Consider the following 25,780-nt stretch of genomic DNA (forward strand, 5'->3'; position numbering starts at 1 on the left):
CTCCCCCCGGCATCGGCCTCCCCCCGGCACCGGCGGCCCAGAGCACGGCCTCGGCCACGGGCTCGTGCTCAGCCTTAGCCTCAGGCTCAGCGCGGGCTCGGGCTCGGGCTCGGGCTCGGGCTCGGGCTTAGCTTGGCCTCGGATCAGCCTCAGCTCGGACTCAGGCTCAGGCTCCGCTCAGTCTCCACTCAGGTTCGGGTTTGGCCTCGGCCTCGGCCTCGTGCTCAGCTCGCACTCAAGCTCAGCTCAGGCTCGGGCTTAGCTCAGCCTTGGATCAAGCTCCGCCTCGGATCAAGCTCAGCCTTGGATCAGCCTCAGCCGGACTTAGGCTCCGCTCAGGCTCGGCCTCAGCCTCAGGCTCCGCTCGCGCTTGGACTTGGGCTTAGGCTTACACTCAGACTTGAGCACCCCTCAGCTTGGGCTCGGGCTTGGGCTTGCACTTGAATTCAGGCTCAGGGGTGGGCTCAGGCTCAGGCTTGGGCTCCGCTTGGGCACAAGCTCGGGTTCAGGCTTGGGCTCGGCTCCAGGCTCGGACTCCGCTCAGGCTCGGGCTCAGGCTCGGGTTCGGGCTCCACTCAGGTTCAGGCTTGGCTCGGGCGTGGGCTTGTCTTGGGCACAGGCTCGGCTCGGGCTCACTTCAGGTTCAGGTTTGGGCTCGGGTGTGGGCTCGGCTTGGGCTCCGCTCGGCTGGGCTGGCCATGCCGCCTGCCTGCCCTCCAGAGCGGGGACCCGCCGGCCCCCTCGCCTGGCCTTGCCACCACCTTCCCCCTGCAGACAGCTGCCGCCCTGCGCCCTCCAGGAAGGTGAACTCAAGTGACATGAGTATCCCCTCTTTGCTGTTCGTTAAGCTGAGCGCCTGTAAATCGAAGCAGGATTTCTGACGAGCGATACGCAGCTATACAACGACCTCCCCAGCTACTGTCTGGGAGGTGCAGAGGGGGTTCAAAGCCGAAGTGTTCGTGTCCAGCACCCGCACGTGACCTGGGGCTCAGCATGGCTGAGAGGGAAAAAAAAAAAATGTCACAACATCATCATGCTGCAGGGAGGAAGGTGACCAGCTTGGGGTCACCACTGTTGTTTAATCTCCACCTGCAGCAGAGGATTGTCTGGGTGAAAACACCCGGAGGAGCCTAGGAAGTCACCAACAGCCTATGATTTCTATGGAAGAAAGCAAAAACCAGCATCTTCTGACAAGTGATGGAGAGAGAATGGGACTTTGGTGTGGCTGGAGCTGGTGACCAGCAAGGTGGGTCTGGGTGGACAGCAGCTGTGACTCTCGGTCTGGAGGCTTCCCAAGGGAACCCATCTGCTGACACAGCACAGGCTGCTGCCCACGGAGGTGACAAGGCAGCCCCAAAAGCAGTCCGGAGTGCAAGAAAACAACCGGCACGTTTCCACCAGAAGGCCAGGCTCTGGTTCTCTGAGTGTGACAGCTAAGAAGGTCCCAGGTCTGCCAGGAGCCTCTCCTGTTGCAGGAGAGGCAAGGCAGGAGCTCTGGGAGAGTTTCTGACCTGGGAGCGTTTCCTACAACCAGAGCTCTGCTTGCCAGCAGCTGCTGCAACATCGCCAAGCCCTGTCCCAGTCACCAGCAGCAGAAGGCCTGCAGGAGACATTTGACCACATCCTTGGACATATGCATTAACATATCCTGTTCTGTCCTTAAGCAGTAAAGAAGCCTCTGTGATAGTGATAGAAGAGATGGCGCTGTTTGGGGCTGCCCACGCATCTTTCAGGAGTCTGTCAATGTGCTCGAGCGGAGTGCGGCCTTGGCTCCCTGTGCACCTGCAGCGGAGGTGCCAGGTGTCAGCGAGCAGAACAGAGGGACACCACAGCAGCACAGGTGACAGCAGGTCTCTTTCCTGGGCCCTGTGAGCCACACTGGTCACCCTGGCCCTGAAAGGACACTGGGGAATGGGCAGGAATTCAAATAAAGTCATTGAGTCAATAAGTAAGTCAAGAGCCTGGAAATATTTAATGTGCAAAACTGAAAACCAAAGTTGTTACCTTGAGAAGGAAGGAATTAAGAAAGAGTAATGTGACAATGCCTGAAGTAGTACTGGTTTGGCTGCTTGCTGAAACGGGTCTTTCTGGGCCCACCTGGGCAATACCAGACTGGCAGATTATCCAGGCACTTGTCTGGGTGTCAGACGACACAGAGGGTTGTCTCTCACCCAAGGGTGGAAAGGGGTGAGCAGCTCCGCTCCATCTTCAGGGACACGTGGCTCCCCTGCTGCAGATGCTGCCATCGGGGGTCTCCGGAGGCCCAGCTCTGCAGCCATCCCAGTGCCACGGTGGCAGCAGCAGAGCCAGCACTCTCCTGCTCTCCTGGGTTGGGTGCTTAGCAGCACCCTGCATCTTTGTCTCCTGACCTGCAGCCAGCACCTGGACCAGCTGCTGGGCTTGCTGCACACGGCACTGTGCACTGCTAAGGGGTCTTCCGGGAGGCTCCTGCAGAACAAGCCATAAGGCTTGTGCTGGCTGGTGCTCACGGGGGTCTCTGCGACCAGCCGAGTTGCACCGGCTTGTCCAAAAGGGTCGGTCTGTAAGGGATGAGCCTCAGCCACCTCAGCCCTGAGCTTTCAGCATCATTAAGCTGCATTTGCTTCCTCACCTCCTTCCACGCCGTCCTCTGCCTCCCGTCGCTGGGTTCCTCCAGCATCAGTGCAGCGCAGGCCAGGGGCTCAGCAGTGGCTCTGCTTGCCCTGCGGAGCAGGCTCTGCCTGGCTCCGCACGTGGCCAGCTCTGGCCGCCCCGTACTGCAGCACCGAGGACACCGCGATTTACTCCGGGCTGAGGTTCCTGCAGCCTGTGTTCACCAGGGGCTGTGCTGCAGCCAGCTTTGGTCTTAATGCCCAAAACAGTCCTCAGCTTGAACCAAGAGGTTCGCTCAAGCGCACGCTCTCACACACGTGTGCGCGTGCTCTGTTCTGCCTCAACCTTGCCAAAGAGCCAGCGTGCCTCCCCGCCATTAAAGATGCCCTCGTGTTCGGTCTGAGCGGCCCAAGGGGGCAGCGAAAGGCAGAGGCTCAGCGAGGAGCAGGTGTGAGCAGCAATTGCTCAGCTGGCTCGTTCCAAACTCCTGCTCAGGATGACAAGACATGTTCGTCTGGGAGCTGGCACACGGCAGCACAGGAGACCAGTGCTCCACGCAGAGCGCTCTGCAGGGCTCCAGCATGTTCCCTTTGTTAAATTTTTCACTAACTATAAAATCAATAAGCAGTCCTCAGGTGGTGCAGCCCTATGCTGCAGGGCTCTTCAAGCAGCTCTGGGTTAACCCTTCCCAAATAAACAGAGGCACACATTGTTTGGCATTTGCACAGGCAGTCCTGGTGGCATGGAGCCCGTGTCAGCGGATGGCCATGGAGGTGTTCGTGCTCCTTTCTCCTAGCTGTGCTTCCTCATAGTGGTTCTGTCCCTCGAGGTGGAAGAGCTCCCTCGTGATGGGCATGTGAAGACCAAGGGGTGGGTTGCACCCTGCCTCTCCTTGGGCTACAGGCAGCACAAGCTCTAGAAGCAAGCATGGTGTCGCCTCCGCTCGGACTGACCCAATGCGGGCAAGGGGGTGTTACGGGCCGAGGGCCACGCTGCTCCCGGGGGAGCCGCGTCTCCACGCAGGGGCTGGCTCGCTGCAGGAGCGAGCGCGGCTGCAACCCAGGTCCTGCTGGTGGGGCTGCGCGCCTTGGTCGGCACCGCGTCTGGCGCAGGGCGGGCAGAAGCCTCCCGGGAACAGGCGTCGGCCACAGCGCCAGGGGTCTGGACAAGCAAATGCAGGACGAGGGCGGCTAGAAGACTGCCAGATGCAGTGAAAATCATGGCTCCTCTAAACCGCGGGGTGGCAGGTGTTGCCGTACCGCTCATTTCCTCCATTATCAGCACATAGGCAGGTGCTCCAGTTCTGTGGTGCATATCAGATGTTTCTGTGTATTTTAGACTTTTTTAATTTTGTCAAACAAATGACCTCCACAGCTCTCTCCACCAGCAGGGTGAAGGCAGCAGTGGGATTAGACTGGAATTCCCTCAGTTTTCACATCTTTTCTTTTTTTTCCTGTTTTTTTTTCCCCAGGCTTGGCATGTGCCACCTGAGCATGCCCAAAGTATTTTTATGTTTGCTCGGGTTTGTTTCCGGGGAAGGTGCTAGGCCACACAAGGATGAAGCCTGGGTAAGCTTAAAAATATGTAGCTATTTTCCTGTGGTTAGAATTTTTTTTTTTTACACTGGTAATTTTGTCACATGCAAGTATTTTTCCACTCATTCCATAACTCAGAAATAGTTGAAAGGATGTTAATCAAACATGTGAAGTAAATGAATCTTTGGGCAAAGGCTCAGCATGGAAAATTTTAGCTGCAAAACAGAAGTGTTTCCGCAGGCGTTGAGCCCGGGTGTGATGCTATCGTGTCAGCTATTGCCTGTGCTCCACGTGAGCGCGTGCTACAGCCTCGTGAGCCCYTTACGCCCCCTCCCCTGCCCTAAACTGCAGGCAGGTGCTGGGGAGCCGCGCGGAGGTCCTGCCCACAGCCTGGCTCGTCACCCTCCCCGGGTCCTGACATCCCTGTGAGCCCCAACATCCCCGCGAACCCCGATGTCCCCGTGAGCCCTGACGTCCCCATGAGCCCCRACAACCCCATGAGCCCTGGCGTCCCCATGAGCCCTGACATCCCCGCGAGCCCTGATGTCCCCGCAAGCCCCGATATCCCCATGAGCCCCAATGTCCCCATAAGCCCCAGGATCCCTGCGAGCCCCAGCGTCCCTGCAAGCCCCAGCATCGCCATGAGCCCTGGTATCCCCTTGTCCCCCAGCATCCCTGTGACCCCCCCAGCATCCCTGCAAGTCCCCATGTCCCTGTGAGCCCTGGTGGCCCCATGAGCCCCGGTGCCCTGTGAGCTCCCGCACCATGGTGTCACTGAGTGGCTGCGAGGCCCACTCATCCCACAAGCCCTCGCTGCCTCGACAGGCCATGGCGGCGCTGGAGCAGGGTCTGCGCTTTGTACCTGGAGGCAGGATTTCACCTTTTGCAGGGACCAGACGTTGCCTGCCCGCACCTTGCTCACCACAGCGTCCAGCTGCTCTGCAATTGCAGAGCATCTCCTTTGCTATCCCCTGGTCCTTGTGTGCACGAATCCATCACTGATGACTCATTTCTTTGTTTTCTTCCATTTTGTAGGTAAAAATACTGCTACCTGCTATGACATAGCTTCCTCTCAGCTGCTGGAGGAGTTCACCATCCACCGTGCTGCTTTTCATGCTCCCAGGCTTGCTCTTATTAAAGGGATGCCATTCGGGTTTTGCTCTAAACCAATTTTTCCTTTCCATTTGCTTGATTGCGGTATGCTGGGAGATGGTACAGAGACCACGCTGTCTAGGAGACCATGCGGGCAGAGCAAGAGCATGTGTGCGTGCTGCAGGGTGTGTGTGTGTGTGTGTGTGTGTGTGTGTGTGTGCATGTGTGTGTGCACACGTGTGCAGGCACGTGCATGCTGGCATTTGGTGGGAAGCAGCTGTTCCCCATGGAGAAGGACAAGTCCCCTGGAAGTACCACACTGGCAGCAGGTATGGCTTGCCTCCGGTGCCAGCAGCGCAAAGCGGAGGTATCTATCTGCCCAAAACAGGATGGCAGGAGGGTGTGCGTGATTAGCACATGCAGCAAATACCGAACCTTGGCCAAGGTGACGTGCAGCCATTGCACAAAGGCAGCGTTCCCTTCATTTTGGGGGTGGGTGCAGCAGAGATGGAGCTGTCAGGGAATGGCAGCTTAAAATACAGGAGAAGACTCCTAAGCTATTAAATACTTTTCATACTCGGCTAGTTCTGCCTTTAAAATACCACCCCAACCATAAGGGGTTTATGGAGTTGGACCTCAGGACAGGGGCATTGGACATGTTTAGACAAAATGAGACAAGAAAACAAAGAAAATAATGGTGCAAAGTCTTCCCTGTCGAGGGGATTTTTTTTTTTTTTCTGTGTTCCAGTGTGCAGCAGCATGACCACAGTGGTCTAGAAAACAGGCCACTCAGGATGGCTGCTGGGAAGTGGTACCCAACCACGCAGGAGGCCGACATCCGTCGTCTCTTGTGAAGCAGAACACCCGATATCCTCAGACACCCCTGCAGCCAGCAGGCAGCCGTTCGTGGGGCTGGGGCACAGAGCTGGGAGGGAGGGCAGGAGCAGCGCTTGCTCCAGGGCCGCCTTCCCAGCTGCTCCCATCACGCAGCTGATCACCTGCACCCCTGTTTTGCGAACGGGCCATGCAGACATTTTTGCAAGCTACGTGCTCGTGCACGCTGTGGCCGCCACTGCTTGCAATCACAGGTGGCGTTTGGCTGCACCGACGGCTCTCCGCGTGTCCAGCGCCACCACGATGCACCAGTACAGCGCTTGCCCCTGCTCATATGTCAGCTGCACCAGCTGCTTACATGGTCACATAGTGTAACTGCAAACATGCTCTTAACTTATCCGTGCCTCGCTTCCCTGTGCAAGACAGGGCTAGATGCGCTTGCTCGTTCCGCAGAAGGGCTCTGCAGCCCAGTCTGTGAGCATGGAGCAGCCAGGGACCCTCTGATGGATGATGCTGCTGATGGGCAAGGTGGTGCTAACAACAACGGGTTGCGCAAGCAGCAGCTCCCCTCGCAAGCGCTACCACCTTTGCAACCCAGGTGCAGCGCATGGATCTGCCTTTGCAAACCAGGTGCAGAGCATGAAGCTGCCTTTGCAACCCAGGTGCAGCGCATGGAGCCGCCTTTGCAACCCAGGTGCAGTGCATGGAGCCTCCTTTGCAACCCAGGTGCAGAGCATGAAGCTGCCTTTGCAACCCAGGTGCAGCACATGGAGCCTCCTTTGCAACCCAGGTGCGGAGCATGGAGCTGCCTTTGCAACCCAGATGCGGCGCATGGAGCTGCCTTTGCAACCCGGGTGCGAAACACGGAGCTGCCTTTGCAACCTGGGTGTGGAGCATGGAGCCAACGTGTGCGCGGTGTTGGACGGGGCTGGGAGCCCACATGGCCAAGGCCGATGGGCAATGCCGGCCGGTGCCATCTGTGCAGCAGCACAGCACCGGCCAACGCGGCCACTCCTCCCTGTCACCCCTGCCCATTCCTCTCAGGGACCGCTCAGCTTCCTTTGTTTTCCCGATTTCCATTTTGTATCCTAAAATATTCACTCCAAGTTCCGCTTGACAGACGTCCCTAATCTAATCTCCACGTCTGCTTTCTAATTTTCACAGTCAGGATAAAACAAATCGGCTGGCGTTAATTGCCTGTGCAGCGGCCTGGAGCTTTGAGCCGTGATTTACGAGCTCAGAGCAGGCGCTCTGCAACACATTTTTCTTAATTTATTTTTAATGAGTCTCTCAATTAATTTTCTTGGAAACATCTTAATGATGTTGGAGGCGGGTGTTAATGAGGTCTGCACCAGCTCCTCATTTTGCATATTTTAAAGTACCGAATAGCATCATGAGTGAGCGCCTCGTCCTGAAACACGGCTCGAGGCGCCATCCTCAATCTGTGTCTCCTCCCAGTGCCACCTCCTAAGAGGTCCACGGTGTCCCCGGTGCCCTTGTGTCCAAGATGACCCTGTCTCTGTGGCATTCCCATGGCCTTGGTGTCCCCATGTCTGCAGCATCCCCGTGGCCACAGTGTCCCCATGTCCATGGCATCTCCGTGACCATGGTGTCTCCATGGTCACAGTGTCCCCATGTCCCTGTGAGCATGGTGTCCTTGTGTCCGAGGTGTCCCTATGTCTGCAGCAGCCTTGCAGCTGCAGTGTCCCCATGTCCATAGTGTCCCCATGTCCACAACACGTCTGTGGCATTCTGGTGTCCCCATATCCCTGTGGTCACGGTGTTCCCATGTCCTCAGTGCCCCCATGTCTGTAGTGTTCCTGTGTCCATGATGTCCTCAGTGTTCTCAGTGTCCCCAGCATCCCCATGTCCCTGGTGTCTCCCTGGACCTGGTGTCCCCATGTCTCCAGCATCCCTTTGGCTGCGATGTTCCTGTGGCTGCAGTGTCCCCATGTCCATGATGTCCCCAATGTCTCTATGTCTGTGGTGTCCCTAATGTCCCCAGTGTCCTTGTGCCCCTGGTGTTCCCATGTCCCCATGCCCCTGGTGTCCCCAGCGCCGGCGGCTCGGCCGCTGTCCCAGCAGCCGTGCGCGGGTGCCAGGGAGCCACAGCAGCTGCTTCACCTTTGTTTCTCCAGCATGATGGTCCTCATTGACGCAGGGTGGGACACGAGCAGAGCCGCTGTCATCCCAGCCACAGCGTGGCAGCTGTATAATTTCAATTAACACAGCATTGCAAAGAGCAGCAGTACGGCAGTAATTAAAGCACAAGGCGAGCACTCATCGCTGCTGCTCCCCGGCCAGACGGTGCTGCCGCACCAGGGTTGTCCACCGGTGTCTGCTCTGCTCCAGCTCCAGGTCACCGCACGGGGTGGGCGGGCGCGGGGCCCCAGCGTCTGGCAGCCAGGGCTGTGCCACAGGCTCCCCACGACGGCCGGTGGCTGACGACGTCTCCTGGCCCCACAGCCCCCAGGCAGCAGGACAAGCCCCTGCTGGCTGCAGTGCGCAGCGGCACAGCAGCGTTGTGTGCCCGGGGTGAGCGGCCAGCAGGCACTTCCCAAAGCACCATCCTGGCACACAACCCTGGGCAGCCCCGGCCCCTTGGCCTCGGAGCAGGCACGTGACCTGGTCCACCCAGCAGAGCGCAACATGGGACGGCGTGGCACAGCACACACTGTGGCATGGCATGGTATGGCACATGCTGCAGCATGGCATGGCACAACGCAGTGTGGCACCACACGGCACACACTACAGCATGGCACAGCACACACAGCACGATGCAGCTGTGCACGGCAGTGTCCCACCCTGCTCTGGCGGAAAGAGGCGCAGGGCAGGAGCGCCGGGAGAGTGGGGCAGCCACAGAGGGGCGCTGCCCCGCAGGACAGTGCAGTCACTGGCAGAGATCAGCCCCGCAGCCCGTGCGGCAGCCGGCAGCGGGGTTGTGTCCCTGCATGCCGGCATCACGCCGCACCGTGTTCCAGCGCGGAGCAGGTTGCCATGGCAACCGGTGGGTGCTGCTACGGCACATCTGAGGTCACCTTTGGGCCCAGCCTGGCCTTGGCAGTTTCCAGTCAATACAAGGGAACCGACACCCCAGTCCAGCACGCCCCTGGGGTGCCGGCGGCTGCAGCGGGACAGGACTGGTCCAGCGTCCCCGGGGAATCCACCAGGGTCGCTGCCCTCCGCACAGCGCGGTGCAGCGCAGTGCAGAGCAGAGCGGGGGGGGGGGGGTCCATCCCACGCCGGCCGCTGGGCAGCCACGCTCCCGGTTTCTTCACATTTGCTGCAACACACACACGCAGAGCGAGAGGGTTTGTTGTTCTTTTTTTTTTTTTTTTTTTTTTTCTTTTTTTTCCTGCTATTGATCTGGTGCTTTAAGAGGGGGAAAAAAAATTCTCCTTGGCTGTCTAAACACTATTGATCTGTGCCAGGAAGCCGTGCGGACGGGGAAGGGCGTGGAGAAATTGAAATTTCATTTCCGACAACTTGTTCCTGTTATTTTTACCCTTTTGGACAGGGAGAAACATGGTGCAACAGCCTCAGTCGATGTGGTCGATAGCTCCTCGGGGAGCGGCTCCTCGGGCGGCGCAGCACGGCGCAGGAGCTGGGCGCAGCAGGAGGCTGCTGCGATCGCTGTGCGCCATGCGCAGCGCCATGCACCCACCCCCCCCCCACCCCCCCGCACAGCGCCATGTGCAGCGCCACGCACACGGCAGGGGCAGCGCGTGATGCCGGGACACCGCTCTGGCACGCGCCAGGCGCAGCACAAGGACAGAGCCAGGAGGCCATGAGGAGCCACAAGGAGCTGCGATGGGCGGCTCCATGCACGGGGGGAGGCTGCGGGGAGCCGGGCGGGTCCGCGTGGGTCGCAGGTTCTGGATCTTGCCATTGTCCCCAGAAGCAGGCGGCAGCCGCGCGGGGCCGGCGGGCGCCGGGGGGAGGGGGGGCAGAGCGTGGCAGCATGCCGGGGCCAGCGCACTGCCGGGCAGCGGCTGCGGTGAGGGGGCCGGGGAGTCGGGGGGCTGGGGGCTGGTGCGGGGGGGCGGCACTGGCTGGGCTGCGGCGGCGGGCGCGAGGCCCTGGGCCGGCCCCACGGCACAGCGGGGGCCTTGCTGGGGCCTGGCCCCATGGCGTGGCGGGGGCCTCGCACCCCACAGCGTGGCCGAGGCATCCCACAGCGGGGGCAGCAGGGCGACCCCCTGTGCTGGGCCGGGCGCAGCAGGGGTCGAGGGTGATGGCGATGGCCTGTCCCACGCATGGCAGGGGTGGGAGGCCGGGATGCGGCACCTCCAGGGACGCGGCGGCGCCTCTCGGAGCACCTGAGTGGCGGCAGCGATGGGGGAGCCCCGCACCCCCGGGCAGCCCCAGCCAGAGCCGGAGCCAGCACCATGGCAGCCCCAGGTGAGCAGCGCCCAACGCCTGGCGCCCGCCCGTGCCGCCAGGATGGGCTGGTCCAGGTGGACACGTGGCCACGAGCCGGGCAGCCCCCGCGGTGGTGGCGGTGAGGCCGGACGGCTGCGCTGTGCTGCATCCCAGGGACAGCGGACAGCAGCGGTGCTGCAGCCCAGAGCGGCCCAGGCACGCCAGGATGGGTGGCAGCCGGTGCTGGAGCCAGGGCGGGTGCTGGCCTGGATTCGGGAGCTGCAGCAGGGCCTGGACGTCTGCCGGTGCCAGAACCGGGAGAGCCTGGCGCAGCTGCAGCGGCAGGAGATCGCGGCGGAGCAGGAGCAGCGGGACCTGGCCCTGCTGCTGCAGCGGTGCCAGGCGCTGATGGAGCAGGTACTGCCGCCCCTCGCCACCCCGCAGGCTCTGCGCAGGCCACGCCGCCGCCACTGCCCATCTCGCTCTCCCCCAGGTGCTGCACTACGAGGCAACGCTGCGGCGGCGCTCCCCAGGGCCGCGGCTGCCCCCGGAGGCACCGGGCTCGGAGCAGGACCCAGAGCAGAGTGAGGCACTGCTGAGCAGAGCCAGGGAGCTGGAGGAGCAGGAGCCGCGCCAGGCCCAGGAGCGCCCCGACGCCAGYGGGCAGGTGGGCGATGCGCCGCCGCCAGCTGCGACAACTCAGGGCTGGTCCCGCAGCCCACGAGGCTCCGCACACCTGCGCCAACAGCAGCGCTGGGCCAACAGCACGCGGCTGTGCTGCTCGCGCAGGCGGAGGCACCGGCAGAGGCCGAGCACAGCAGGCAGGAGGGGCCAGCGGCGGAGGAACTCCAGGGCCTGGCGCGGGACGCGCAGTCGGCGAGGGCAGCCAAGCAGAGCAGCGCCATGGAAGGTGGGGGGCACCCAGGGCTGCAGGGACAGGGCATTCGGGCTGCGACCGCAGGCAGCGCCCTAGCGGGGGCGTGGGGGCCCTGGCGTGCTCCAGACGGCGGGGCACAGCGGGAGCCCACAGGGCCAACGCGCCGCACAGGCAAGGCAGGAAAGCACCCGGGGGGGGGTGGCAGTGGGGGGGCCCACTTCGGTTTGCCCCTGCGTTGCTTCCTGCCCAACGGTTACACCCACCCATGGGCGTGCTCTGCCCATGCTGGTGCCGCACGCCCCGTGGCTACCACGGGCCCCCACACATTTGAGGCGTCCTGGGCTGCGGGGGTACAGACCACCGAACCGGCGCTCCCCCAGGGAGGTGGAGCGGTGGTGCGTGCCCTGAGCTGGGGGGACGCTGCGGGAGCCAAAACCCACACACGTGCCCCGAAGGCCGAGCCTGGCTCCGCTCCCCTCCTGCCCCCTGGCAGCAGGGGGGCAGGCGAGAGGAGGCAATGCCAGACCCCCGCTCCCCCACGCAGCCCCAGTGCAGCTGCTGCTAGCCCGCAGCCGCCCACCGCACACAGAGGCGCTGCCATGCCCGTGCCTGGGAAGGGACGTCCAGTGCCAGGCCAGCTGCGAGCTGGAGGCCGAGCTACGAGCGCTGCAGGAGCAAGCGGCCCGCAGCAGGGCCGAGGTGGCACAGAGCAGGTACGGGGGCAGCACCCGCCCAGGGGCCCGTCTGTGCCCAGAGGGGGTCGCAGTGGGGCCTGGGGCTGCCGCAGCTGGGGCGGTGCCCTTGCCCCCAGGGAGGCGGCAGCACAGCTCCAGGCAGAGCTGAGCTGGTGGCAGCAGCAGCAGCAGACAACCCTGGAGCAGGCGCTGCAGCACAGGCATGCCACCGCCCAAGCAGAAGAGAGGCTGCAGCGGAGCCAGGAACAGCTGCAAGCCCTGAAGCAGCAGGTGGGGACCCGGCCAGACCGACTGTGGGGTCCTGCACAGGGCCAGGGAAGCGTGGGACCCTCTCCCCCAGGGAGACTGCTGCCCAGGTCAGCCTGGCGCCTGTCCCCCCACAGCCATGGGTAACCCAGCCCCTCTCCACCCAGTGCCAGGAGCAGGCTGCCATGCGGCGGGAGCTGCACGAGGAGCTGTGCTGGCAGCAGGACAGGAGGGAGAAGCTCCAACTAGAGCTGCAGCAGGCAAAGGAGTGGACAAGCACCCTCGAGAAAGAGAACAGGGCCCTGCAGCAAAGCCTGCGCTGCAGGGAGCAGGCGGTGAGCTGGGATCACAGACCTCACCCTGGCAGGAAGCAGCACAGGCCCCAGCAATGCGGCACCTGCTAAGGTCCTGCCTTCCCTGCAGCTGGGGGAGCAGGAGGAACTGAGCCAGGGCCTGCAGTGCCACCTGCTTCGGCTGCAGGAGGAGCTGGGAGCCACCCAGGCCAGGGAGCAGCAAAGCCAGCGGCAGCTCCGTGGAGCTGAGGAGACCATCCACGCCCTGCAGCAGGAAGTGGCCTCCAACAGAAAGCACCTGGCCGAGCTGCTGGGACAGGTGAGGGCAGGCTCCAGGCAGCCCCAAGATGCAGCAAGCCACCAAACAGCCTTGGGTGCCAGAGCAGCAAAGAGGCAGTGCTGCACCGAGCTCTGTCCCGCCTCCGGGCAGCGCTGGGGCCCCAGCCTGCCTCCAGCCTGGCCAACCACACTCCGCCACGCAATGTCGCACGCAGGTACAGGACATGCCCTCCCTGCGGGCAGAGCTGGCCCAGGCCCAGCAAGGAAAAGCCAAGCAGGAGGAGGAGATTGCAGCCTACAAGGAGCAGAGGCAGCAGCTCCACTGGGAGCTGAGGAAGCTGCAGGGGTCCCAGGAGCAGAGCAAGCAGGAGGTAAGTGTGCCCTAAGCCTTCCCCCAGGGCACGGGGAACCTGTTGCGCGCAGACTGCCTCTCCCCACCACCTCCGCTCCTGGGGCAGGCCCACTCCCTCGAGACGAGGCTGCAGGAGCTGAGCAGCCRAGCCCAGCAGTGGCAGCAGCTGCACCAGGACAGTGAGCGAGCTTTGGCCACGCGGGAAGAGGAGCTGGTGGTTTGCAAGGTGGAGCTGGCCTTCCTCAAGGAAAAGCTCAGCAAGGCCCTGGAGCAGGTGCGAGAGAGAAACAGGCAGCACCACAGCCTGAGGGCAGAAGGAGCCCGGGCTGGATCCCTGGACCCCAGGGAAAGTAGATCCTAGCCCGGGGGAGGGCAGAGCTGATGAGGACAAGACCGGGGCCGTGGCACACTGCAGAGCCCAGGCTGTGGGTCTGTCAGCAGCAGCAATGCTGAACGCCTTATTCTCCTCAAACTACCCTTCTTTGCTCCCTTGCTAGAAAGAAGCCCTTCAGCATGAAATTAACATGTTACGACAGAAGTTTGCAGCCACCAGCACTGAGGTAACAGTCCTTCCCTTTCCCAGAGTTGCTCTCCGGAGCATCAGGCAACTCCAGACCCTCTGCTCAGCCCCAAAGGCTGCTGCCCTGGCACAGCCTGGTTCTTGCAACTGCCTCCAGCCCTGGGCACATACAGGCTAGGGCTGGCAGTCGCCGCCCTGAGGGCTCTCTCTTTCAGGCAGAAGCCCTGCGCTCCTCCCTCACTGTGGCACGTTCTGACAGCAGCAGGCTGCACCGGGAAAGCGAGCTGGTGCTGGTCAACATCAGCCAGTGGGTGAAAAAGCAGAAGTGAGTTAGAAACTGCACTAGAGTAGAGAGGGGCAGGTGGCTGCTTTCTCCTCCCCAGGCATTGACTAACCCAGCTCATACCTCATTTTCAGGCAGTCAAATGAGAAACTAGGGCAAAAGATCCAGCAGCAAGTCAAACAGATTGCTGAGCTGACAGGCAAGAAGGAGTAAGTGGTGAGCATGGGGAGACAGTCTGAGCTCTCCACAGAGAGCAGTTACTGCTGACCACAGTGGTGCATGGGACAGATGAAGAACCACTGGACTACCCAAGCTCCCATAAGGCCAGCAGATCAAGATACATTCCTGTACCACTTCCACACCTCATCTTCCCTGCCTTTCCTCCAGGCAGCTCCAAAACACACTGGGAAGGTTGCAGGAGGAAAACAAGTACCTCAGGGTCAGAGCAGATGAGCAGCACCGCGAGTGTGAGCATCTGAAGGCGAGCAGAGCTCCTGTCACAGCCCGGCCTGAAACAGTGCTAGGCCTGTGCTCCTGCGTGTAGAGGGACAGCTGGGCAGCGGCTGCCCAGGGCACAGGTTGTGCAAGACCCGCCTTTGCAGTAGTCCAGGCCACAGCTGGGCCAGGCTGAGGTTGTCTTTGCCCTCCAAGATGGTGTAATTCTGTGCACTATCCCAGGCTCTGTAGGGCAGTAACTTGACTGCACCAGCCCTGCACAATTCAGCAGGGCTGCTTCCACCCAGCACTTGTCTCCAGGACGAGAAGCAGCACAAAACAAAGCAAGGGTCAAAGACTAACAACCTTTAAACAAATAAAATTATTTCTGTTCTGTAGCAAAAGTAGCGCCAAGCACCAAAGCCTTCCCGGGCCACAAGCTGTAGCGAGCTGAGCAGTCGGGGGAGCCTGGCACTCTCCTGAGACTCAGCTGGCTCCTGGAAGCCCATAAGCCTCGAAGCAATGGGCACTGCCTTCTCAGAGGCCAAAGCGGGCTGGGGTGCGTCGTGGCGTCAGGGGCTCCCCCTGCTCCTTCCGCCCAGGGGTGTAGATTTTAGTAGACCTACCAGGAGAAGACGAGGGTGATTAGCAGAGGACAGAAGATCCAACCTTTCCCCGCATCAGGAATGCCTGGGATGGGAGGTGTGTGTGGAGATTAGGGATCCTCCATGCAGCCACCTGTTGAAGGGCAGCCCATGGCCAGGTAGGGCCAGTACCCACCTCGCACTGCCCAGCGGGTTACGGCGCTCCTGTTCCTCCCGGCGGGCACGCAGCTGCTCCTCAGCCAGAGCCATCTCCTCCTCCATGAGAGACGCTTCCTCCTTGGCGCGGCGGCGGTTCTCCTGGGGCAAGACAGCAGCAGGTCAGGGACAGGCAGAGGCCTGGGCAGCAGCAGACTCCCTGCAGGCCCACAGGCCTGATATCTCCACATCAACACACACCCACCAGGGCATGCTGCACTAGAACAAGCATGCAGTGGGACTGTACGCAGCAAGAACCCCACCCAGGCACACACTCCTTTGCAATGTAGCTGCTTCCTGCTACTCAGCCACCTGGTCCTGGACAAGAGACTCACCTGGCTTGACTTGCCAGCATGTTTGATACTGTAGAACATGGGGCCCAGCTCTGCCAGCCACTCTCCATCCACAGCAGTGACACACTGCATGTATTCCTGCATGGACAGAAGGAAAGACCAGGGTAACAGGATGGCACTCTCAGGGCCTGGGTATCATTTCCAGAGCCTTGGCAGCTCCCTCCCTCGCCCACTTGCCAACAGCAGTTCTCAAGCTGGGCATATACCCCTTCCAGGCTTTTCCTCCTGGCCTCAAAAAGCTGCTGTGGGTTGGACTTGGTGAGACTGCAAAGAGTCTCAACACGACCCACATCTGCCAGGAAAAGTCACCCAGGAAGGAACAAACAGGACTYTGCAGATGGCATGGACATGCACGGTTGGCAGGGAAGAAGACCAAGAATTGCCTCTCTAATACATCCTGGTATCACAGCAAAGCCCTCCCACTTTCCTCAGAGGTCTCCTCGTTCTTCTCACCAGCCCTGAAGCTCAAACTCACCTTGGTGGTCATGACCAGTTCATGATACACAATGTAGTCTGGTGTGTAGCCCATACCAAACAGGGAGCTTGTGGGGTGCAGGTGGCAGGGCATGCCTGTGCGGATGTTCACATACTCCCCAATGCCCTGCACAGAGAAGTGTGGTTAGCACACGTGTGACAGACACGGTCTCTCACCCCCCAGGCTAGTACAGAGCCCTCTCACCTTCAGCTTTGCAGCCTGATGGAAATATGCAGCACAGATGCACTTCCTGACAACATCCCAGTCAGTGCCACAGGATGCCAGGCTCATCCGCTGCTGCACCATGATGTCCTTGAGCTGGGCACGCACCTCTCGCACCTGCAAGGATTTGAAGCAATTAGGTCCCTCTCCTGCATAAGGTTCCATCCCGCAGCCCATTGCCACAGCCTCACCTTCCGCATGGCTTTGGCATGGATGAAATGCTGGTTGCACCATAGCGTAGAGTAGTTGTTGTTCTTCCACTGCAGGTAAACATTCAGGTAAGTCAAGTGATCGCTCTCCGGGACAGCAAATTTCTCCCGCACCTGGTCACTCTCCTCCTCTCGGCCCTGAGGGATGAGCAAAGAACACAGGTTAGTCGAAGGGCAGGGGAAGGCCCCAAACCGCTAGAGGAGCAAGTGGGTACCTTAGGTCGATAGAAGATGGCAGGCACGGACAGCATGGACACAATGAGCAAGATCTCAGAACTGCAACCCATGTCGCAGGAGACAATGAGCATTTTGGAGAGTGCAGGATCCAGTGGGAACTCCACCATAAGACGTCCTGTAGAGGTCAGGCCACCTGCAGAAACAGCACAGGGATCAGCATCCAGGCAGGTCCCAGCAGTCCCATGGGCTGACAGACTACCCCAGCAGCCAGTACCTGTGTTATCCAGGGCCCCCAGAATCCACAGCTGGTACATGGAATTCAGCATGTTGTCCTCAGGGGGTGGATCCATGAAGTGGAACTGCAGCAGGTCCTGCACACCCAGGGACTTGAGCAGAAGAACCACATTGGCAAGGTTGGTGCGCTGGATTTCAGGCACCGTGGTGGTCAGGAGCTCATTCTTGTAGGCGCTCTGGGTGTAGAGCCTAGGGAACACACACAAAGAGCATGCTCCCCCTGTTCAGATCATTGTCCCCCACTGAATGACCAACCCTTGCCCAACCCGGACAGCCAGCACACAGGGCAGCGGCTCTGCACACAGCCAGGCCAGCGAGCAGGACCCCAGGGAGGAACCTCTCCCCAAGACGCAGTGCAGCCTCCCAGCACATAACAGTGCCCAGGCTGCAGCACAGTATACACTCTCGAGCATGGTCCTTCCCATTGCGCAGACTAGTCCCAAAGCAAAGCCTCAAGGAAGCTGCCTTTGATTAGGCTGTAGGAATGAAGACTGGCAAGGGCAGAAACTAGGGCATACCCTTTCCTCTGCAGCAGGCCCCAAGGCCTGCCCCCCTACATATATAACCAGATACCAAGCTGAGGACATGACAGAAACACAAACACCAGTGAGGTGCCTACCTGAAGCAGTGACCTGGGCCTGTCCGGCCAGCTCGACCTGCCCTCTGATTGGCATTGGCCTGACTGATGGGGTAGATCTGCAGCGCATCCATGCCTATGCGGGGGTTGAAAACCTGCGGGGCAAGAGAAGAGCAGAATGAAACAAGAGAAAAGCTGGGTCGCTGCCACAGAATTCCCTCAACCCAACCCCAGAGATCATGGATATGAACAGGACAAGAAACCTTTGCTCACCTTCAACTTGCAGTAGCCAGAGTCAATCACAAACATGATGCCATCCACTGTCAGAGAGGTCTCTGCGATGTTGGTGGCAACAATGCACTTCCTGACCCCATCCGGAGCCTGCAAGCATACCACACACCAGTCAGACCCCTTGGCAAGATCCCTTCTCTGATGAAGGGTGCAGAGCAGCAATACTGAACCCAGAAGGATAGGGGAACCCTTTGGAAGGTGAGGAGAGTACAAGCTATCTGTCACCCTTCACATGCAATTCAACAGGCATCTCTGCACCTCTCATGCTCCGTAGAGTCTTCCCTGCACTAGCAGCCTCAGTCCCCACCCCCATCACAGACCACACATCAGCACCTTCTGGAAGATCTTGGCCTGCAAGTCTGAGGGTAGCTGAGAATAGATGGGCAGTACAGCAAGAGCAGGTGCCTTCTCCAGCTCCTCAAGGTGCTCCACAATTTGCTCTGAGGTCACCTGGACACAAAAAGAGCTGTTAACTTGAGACTAAAGCAACAAGGGGATAGGACAGTGCCTGCCCTCCCAGCTCACCTCAATGTCTTCCTGGCCAGGCATGAAGACAAGAATGTCTCCAGGAGCACCAGACAGATGCACCTGTAGGGCTTGTTTCACTGCAGCTTCCACATAATCCTCTTGTGGGGTCTGAAAGGCACAGCCCAGGTTACAGATACTGATGATCTCATCTCACCTCTCCCATCCTGTGCACAACACTGCATCACAGCGGGTCTATCCCTCTTCTTTCTTCCCTGCCTACTGCAGGGCACAGTACACCCAAGTCACAACCACCTCCCACCACAGCAGAACTCTTTGCAATGCTGACTTCACCTTGCTGAAGAGAATGTCGACAGGAAATGTGCGCCCAGGAATGTGGAAAATGGGAACGTTCCCAAAGAAGGAAGCAAACTTATCTGCATCCATGGTGGCCGAGGTGACAACAAGCTTCAGATCTGAGCGTCGGGCCACCACCTAGGAAACAGATGGAAGGAACAATAAGGAAATGGCATTCATGTAAGGCTCCAGGCTGCTTCCATTACCACTGAAACAACAGCACAGGACAGAGCTTCCTCCATACCCCAGAGGCACTAGCTGCTACTTCCAGGAAGGATGTATGCTGYATGTTCTGTCCAGGTAAAAGACAGGCTGACTCCAGTCCAGAAAGCCTTAAGCCTGCAAATATCTCTGTATCTAGAGCTTCCGGCAGTTAGCCAGCAAGCCTCTGCAGCATTTATGCCCTAGAAGAGATTTAACTGACCAGAACCATGGACCAGGGGTGTTGCCACAGCGAGTGCAGACAGACACGTGGCACAGTCTCTGCTTCTTTCCCTCTCCCAGACCCTGGAGAGAAGTGCTGTCCATGCCAACACCCTACTCCATCAAATACTCCAAGACCAGCTCAAGCACTCCATGCCACTGCCCTCCTCTTGTCCAGCCTCACACGCACCTCCCGAAGCAGGCCAAAGAGCACATCAGTGTTGAGCGAGCGCTCGTGTGCCTCATCCATGATGATAGCACTGTAGTGGTCCAGGTCAGCCTCTCGCAGTGACTCACGAAGGAGAATCCCATCCGTCATGTATTTGATCACTGTGTTCTCTGATGTGCAGTCCTCAAAGCGGATGGCATAGCCCACCTGGGAGGGCAGAGATATCAGCAAGTCTTCCAACAGCCCCATGCACTCGCTGTTTGCACGCTGCACCTCTGCACTCACTGCCAGACTCACCTCCTCTCCCAGACGCACCCCCATCTCCTCACTGACCCGCTTGGCAACCGACATAGCCGCAACTCTGCGGGGCTGGGTGCAGCCAATCATGCCATAGTCTGTGTAGCCATCCTCATGGAGGTACTGTGTCAACTGAGTCGTCTTCCCACTCCCCGTCTCCCCCACCACAATCACAATGCTGTTGTCCCTGAAGAGACGGAAAGCATATTTCTTCACACACCACAAAGAAGGGCTCTTTCATTTGCAGCCCTGGTTGGTCGCACAAGAGTCCTGCTACAGCTTAGGCAGGAGAGGTGCTGCTGTGCTGCCACAGAAAGCAATGGGTTTTTTCCTGAGGCTGCAGCTTCAAACAGGCCACACATGTAGGAGAGATTCTCCCTTGGGTTCCTGTGATGTAATAAAATGCCCCAAAGTTGCACTATGACCAGCTCCCTAGCAGCCATACCTGAGAATGGAGAGCAGCTCTTGCTGCACAGCAAAAATGGGCAGATATTGTCTCTGCTCCAGAATTGATTTCTTCTTGGCAAACTCGCTGCTTGCTTCACTCTTTTCTTTCATGTGTTCAGCAAACTTCTGCTCAGTCCTGAGGAAACACCAGAAATTCTGAACCTGTCTCTCTATGGGTTTTATTATGCCTACAGCCTCCTCACCAGCTAACCAGGAGGAATACAAGGGCAGCTCCTACCTGTAATCCACTTTGCCATCTTCTGTCACCATCTCGTCCTTCTCCTCCTCCTTCTTGATCCCCATAATGTCTCCCAGTTTTGTGCCTGCCAGTTCCCAATGTTTATGTTGAGCCTGGAAGGGCAGAGAGCAGCATCACTTTGGCAACCGACATAGCTGCAACTCTGAGAGCAGCATCACTTTGCCACAGCAAGGACCAACAAACCATTCTTCTCCAGCCTTATTCAAAATATAAGGCTGGAAAAGTGCTATCCCACAATTCCACAAAGCTATGACACAGAGCACCCTTTCTGTTCCTACATCAAGTCTCCCTCTTCCAGCTGAACTGGAGCAGAGCTTTTAGACACTGGTCGGGATGCAGAGACTTCAAGCACAGGATAGCCAACAGCCTCCCAAGAAAGTGGTTCCACCCTTCCAGTAAATTTGCACTTAAACCTATACAAATCTGAACCAGAGAGAATCTTCCTGCTTTTGACAGGTGCCCCACACGCCTCTCTCTCACCTTCCTGCTTTCTCTTGCCTCTGATATCAGGAGTTCAGCTTCCACCTCAATTCCACTCACAGAATAAATGCCTCAAATCCAGTTCATTTTGTTTTCAAGGAACATATCTGAGCTTTCTCTGCCACTGCCCCATTGGCTTTAGAGAAATCCCTTGGAAAACACCCAAAAAACTAACATGCTACTTTCCTGGATATTACAGAATCACAGAACAGTTGAGGCTGGAAGGGACCTCTGAGGATCTTCTAGTCTAACCACCCTGCTCAAAGCAGGGTCACCTAGAGCACGTTGCACAGGACTGCATCCACTCAGGTTTCAAATATCTCCAAAGACAGAGACTCTGTTCTACTGCTCCTCAGAACTCTTCTGCTAAGACATGACAAGATCTATACTGCTGCCATGCTGACTGCTGGCTGCCCTGTGTTCTCCCACCGCTCTTTTCTCGTGATCCAAATGCCCTTTGGATCAGACTCCTCTATACAAGTGCACAGTAACTTATATCCCAAGCAGTGCCCAAGGAAACCACATCACAGCAGCTGCTTATGAGACAATGCAATGAACTGGACTACAAGGATATCCCACATAGTAAAAACACAGTGAACTCCTTATTGCCATTGCTGCCAAAACCCATGTTCTACAAAGTCCAAACAAAGGCTGTAAGGCAYGATATAACATATGTAATGTGGGCAGATAGGCCAAAAGGTCACGCCATACCCTTTTACGCTCCTTTTGCTCCCTGTGCTTGCGCACCAGTTGGCTGCCTTTCCGAGCAATGATGGCCAAATCTGAGGTGGCATCCTTGACAGGGATGACTGGCTCTGGCTAGAGAAAAGAGGTATCACTTCAGTACAGATTGCTCACACCTGTGGGGCTCCCCGCCATCAGCACCTTTAGCCACAGTCCCTACCTGCTTGGTGAAGACTATCCTCCCATCTAGAAAAGGGGGCACCAGGTTGTGCACCAGCAGATGCACTTTGGCCGAGTTATCCTCCTCAAAGTCTTCATCCACTTCAAGCCGATGAACCACACCACTGGTCAGCATGCGATTTGTCTCCCAGCGTTCATTATCCTACAATGAACAAGATTTCTTTTATGTAACACAACGTTTAACTCTTATCTTCCCTCATATTACACTCAAGAACATCCAAGAGATTCCTTATACCTATCACACAGTATATATAGCTCAAACCAACCGCAGGGCAAAAGAAAAAGCAACACAGCCAACTGCAAAGCACTACATGACTGACCAGCTCAGGTTGGCCTAACTTTTATTCACGAAATAGCAAGCTAAAAGCAGCCAGTTGCTCAAGGCAAATCTTTATCTCTGCCTGGGGATACACACCAGTTATGGCACATGGCTTCAAGCACTGACAGCATCCAGAGTTGCACCTGCAAGTCTGCCTTCCCCAAAATGGGAAAGAGACTGAAACCCCAGAAAAAGCCTGAGAGATCACATCAGGACACTGAGCTCAGGTTTAGGCCCTGCACTGACAATAGGATGAAACTGAATAAATCTGGAAAATGAAGAACAAGGAACACTGAAGGTTCCAGTCTAGGGAACCAGAAAGCAAGCACTGGGGAAGAAATGGTAACCAGAAACAGCAGGGTATGGGAAACAGACTGACTGTATGAAGTACCTGGTAAACAGGACTGTCTCCATGGAAATGCATGACAGATATCGTCCACAAGGCCCTTGCCATACTCAGAATACACCAAGAAGTCTGGACACAACCCTACGCATGTGCTGAGGGCAGCAGCCCTAAGCATCCACTGGGCAACGGTGCACAGCCCTAGTAACGTAACTCATGCCCAGAACAGTAGCAGCATGGCCCTCTGCATTCCTGAAGTTCTGGATACTGTGATCCACTGCAAAGCAGCTCTAGTTAGGAATTCTGTCCCATGCAGAAGGTGCAGGGCCTCACTTTCCAAGGGAGCTTACCAGTAGTTTCCCTGGAATCTCTCATTCAGTCTGGGCCAGTACAAAGATTGTCCTCTCCATCCGACAGCAAGGGCTCAGCCTTCCCTGTCAGCACGCGGGTCTCTTAAGAAGCAGCAAAAAAAGCACTCCTCGCAGGTTCAGAGCAGCCACCCCACATCTCATCCCTACCTCATTGATCTGCCGCCGCTGTGCAGAGATGCGCTTCTGCCTCTGCTTGTGCAGGTGCTGCTCCCGCTTCTTCACGTACTCCTCAGAGGAGTAGGCCAAGGGATTGTGAAACTCGTCGTAGCCCTCATCCATCATGTACCAGTCCCTGTCAGCTTGCTGGAAGGGGAGAGGGACCGGACAGCTTAGGGCTGCACCCCAGCCCAGCAGGCCAGGGAGGCGCTGGAAACCCCTCACGACACAAGCCCGCGCGGGATGCTCTCCGGTCCGGGCCCCGGCCCGCCACTCCCCATCTTGCCGCCCGGGGGAGCCCGTGCGCCACAAACGGCCCCACCGCACCGGCCGCCCTCACCCGGGAACAGCAGCCCCCAAGGCCCAGCTCTCCCCGCTCCTCCGGTGCGGCAGGCAGGCAGCACAAAGCCCAGCTCCCAAACCATCCGCAGGGGCTCTTACCCGCTGGTCATCCTCCCACTGCTGCCGCTCCTCCTCCGTCTCAAAGGCAATGCCCTCTTCCCCATCCTCACGCCGCCCTAGAGACAGCAAGCTAGTCAGTACAGGTCCCCCAGCCCTATCCCGTTACCACTTGTGGAGGAAATCCCACAGAACCTTTCCTTGTGCGGTAGAGGGTGAAGAGGAGGATTAAGCCATTACCCAGCCTAGGCAGCCCAGCCCCAGGCTCCTCACCTTTCCCTCTGGACAGCCGTGGCGTGGCCCCCAGGTGTCTCCGGTCATCAGCCCACTCATTATATTTGTACGATGGAGTGGGCAACGGTGTCTTATCCAAGTACCTGCTCCTCACAGACCTGCGGAAACAGCATGAGGGAAGAATTAATGCTGAGAGCCAGATACTGCTCTTACACATGCCCTCCTCCTTTTGCAGATCACCAACTCATAGCCACCGCCCTTTCTTCCAGGTACTGATACCTGTCCCGATCCCTTCGATCGGTGTCTCGCAAGGACGATGCCCTGTGGCTGCGCTCAGAGTCCCGATAGGAAGGCATAGGCGATGGAGATTCCCACTGTGAGCGGCGGGTACTGCTGTAACCACTATCATCTTCCTCCCAGCTGGAGCGAGATGGCGTGGCTGCATCTAGAAGAGACCGGGTTTGACACCTGATGCTCACACAGTGACCCAGGGCACCTGGAGCCACCTTATACCTTCTAGCAAGGAAAACAGAGACAGTGTACTTGTTTGCTCTCCCTCTAAGACATGGTGCTGACCCAGTAAGTCAAAGGAAAATGGCCAAAGGACCACATCCTTATCACACAGACCCAGAAGAGATCCCCAGAGGGCTGGGATCAGCCAGACTTCTACACACAACTGTCAGGATCACTCCCAGGCCCATGTTCAGGAAAAGCCAGTAACTTTATGCTTGCCCTAACCACAGACCTTAGAAAATACAGACATTGTTACCCACGCTTGCCCTAGCAAGAACAGCAGGAACCCAAAAAAGGAATGCAACTCTTCCCATTAAGGATCAATAAAAACCTACCATGTCTCACTCCTACCTTTGGGCCTATGTCTGGGACTTTCTGGTTCACTCCTCCTGCTGCTCCGCTCTGATGAACCATCCCTCTCTGATCTGCTGCTGTGACGACTTCTGTCCCGTTCCTCTGCAGACAGAAGATAAAACAGGTAAGATTAGGTGCTTAGTGCACAAACAGGCTTCTTAAGTCTGCCCTAGATGACTCCCTGAAGATTAGTCAAGGACCATAAAGATGCTGAGGGACAGGCCTAAAGGCCCTAAGCAGGAAGAGTCACAAAGATCGCAGAGCAGTTACCTCGGTCCCGTTTACGGTCGTGGTCCCGATCCCTACTGTGTTCCTTCTTTCGTTCTTTCTCCTCCTTGGAGGAAGCAAAGACACCTTGCTCCCGACGCTCCCTTTCCCGCTGCCGGCTGCGTTCCCAAAACTCCTCACTGACACCCCCTGTGTAGGAAGGTGTTTCCACGTGGGCAGAACGGTAATGCCTGGAAAGACAGAGCAGAGAGAAGAAAAGTGCTGAGAAATAGCTGGCCCTTGACTTGCCTCATGCGACTCTAGTCCCAGTCTCTGCTACTGCAGGAGTCTGTGGTCAGAAATGCTCTCCCCATCCTTTGCTAACAGCCCAGCAGGTCTGTTCTTGCTTTCAGCTACAAGCAGATCACAGCCTCCACAAAGCTGGAGTCAGCCAGTCACATGGACAGGATAACTGGCTTTTTCAGGCTTAACAGCACCCAAGAACACTCCTGACTGTAACATCTCAGGGAAGGCACCAGCAGAAAAGCTTTTCTCAGACCTCCTCAGACCTGCAGAACTGTCCTACAGACCTCTGCCAAGGAGACCTCCAGACCTCCTTGCCACGCGGGCCCCTGCTTGCCACAGAGCTCAGCCCCGGAGACACGGAGTAACCGTGCAGCGCCACAGAGCATGCTCATGCTTGGTCCTCCCGGGAGGGACCCRACCGCTGCGAAACGTCCGGTGCCGCCGGGCCGCCCAGCAGGGAACCGACCGCTGAGAAACACCCAGTGTCACCAGGCCGCCCGGCAGCGACCCGACGGCTGCAAAACGCCCGGTGCTGCCGGCAGCCCCAGAGACCCCCTGGCGGTCCCCACCTGTCCTTGCGGCCGCTCCGACTGCTTTGGTCGACCTCCTCCTCGTCGTCCTCCTCCTCCGCGAGGCTGCCCGCCTCGTCCCGGCCCTCCTCCCAGTCCCTGTAGGAGGAGACCCGGGACCGCTTCCCGCCGGCCTCCTCCTCGCGCTCCCGCCGCTTCTGGGCCGCCAGCACGTCTAGGCCCAGCAGGGAGGCCCGCGGCGCCGGCGCCTTGAAGACGTGCTGCTCGGCGGCGGCGCTCCGCTTCCGCACGACCAGCCCGCCGGCCTCGCCGGCCGCGCTCGTCCCCGCCAGCCGGTGCAGCGACTCCTCGCCCGCCTCGCCCATCGCCGCCGGCCGCTACCACGCCGCGCGGGACCGGGCGGTCGGGCCGCGGCGGGCGCCCATAGGCTGCGA

General features: G+C 58.6%; 2 protein-coding genes across 3 annotated transcripts; one reads left to right on the forward strand and one right to left on the reverse strand.

Annotated features, from left to right (window-relative positions):
* Positions 1-11,300: 11,300 nt before the first annotated feature.
* LOC112973335 (translation initiation factor IF-2-like) lies at positions 11,301-14,901 on the forward strand. Its single transcript, XM_026081112.1, has 2 exons — positions 11,301-13,431; positions 13,655-14,901. Exon 1 carries the CDS (start codon positions 11,319-11,321, stop codon positions 12,378-12,380), a length of 1,062 nt encoding a protein of 353 aa, XP_025936897.1. The 5' UTR covers positions 11,301-11,318; the 3' UTR covers positions 12,381-13,431; positions 13,655-14,901.
* On the reverse strand, positions 14,759-25,774 carry DHX38 (DEAH-box helicase 38). Of its 2 annotated transcripts, none has more exons than XM_026081110.1 (26): positions 25,386-25,774; positions 24,574-24,761; positions 24,301-24,405; positions 23,716-23,881; positions 23,476-23,594; positions 23,245-23,321; positions 22,795-22,950; positions 21,595-21,756; positions 21,402-21,509; positions 20,190-20,302; positions 19,950-20,087; positions 19,505-19,691; positions 19,229-19,414; positions 18,613-18,753; positions 18,319-18,429; positions 18,127-18,243; positions 17,776-17,883; positions 17,545-17,657; positions 16,906-17,114; positions 16,670-16,824; positions 16,437-16,592; positions 16,228-16,362; positions 16,024-16,149; positions 15,531-15,626; positions 15,176-15,297; positions 14,759-15,017 (listed from the first exon to the last, which is right to left on the reverse strand). In XM_026081110.1, the coding sequence occupies exons 1-26, from the start codon at positions 25,709-25,711 to the stop codon at positions 14,933-14,935; spliced, it is 3,705 nt and encodes a 1,234-aa protein (XP_025936895.1). In that variant the 5' UTR covers positions 25,712-25,774; the 3' UTR covers positions 14,759-14,932. The 2 variants fall into 2 exon arrangements, with proteins under 2 accessions (XP_025936895.1, XP_025936896.1); XM_026081111.1 differs by having other exon boundaries at positions 14,994-15,085.
* Between the last annotated feature and the right edge of the window lie 6 nt (positions 25,775-25,780).

This window comes from Apteryx rowi, unplaced genomic scaffold (assembly GCF_003343035.1).
Source record: "Apteryx rowi isolate R43461 unplaced genomic scaffold, aptRow1 scaffold_537, whole genome shotgun sequence".
NCBI classification, from domain to species: Eukaryota; Metazoa; Chordata; class Aves; order Apterygiformes; family Apterygidae; genus Apteryx; species Apteryx rowi.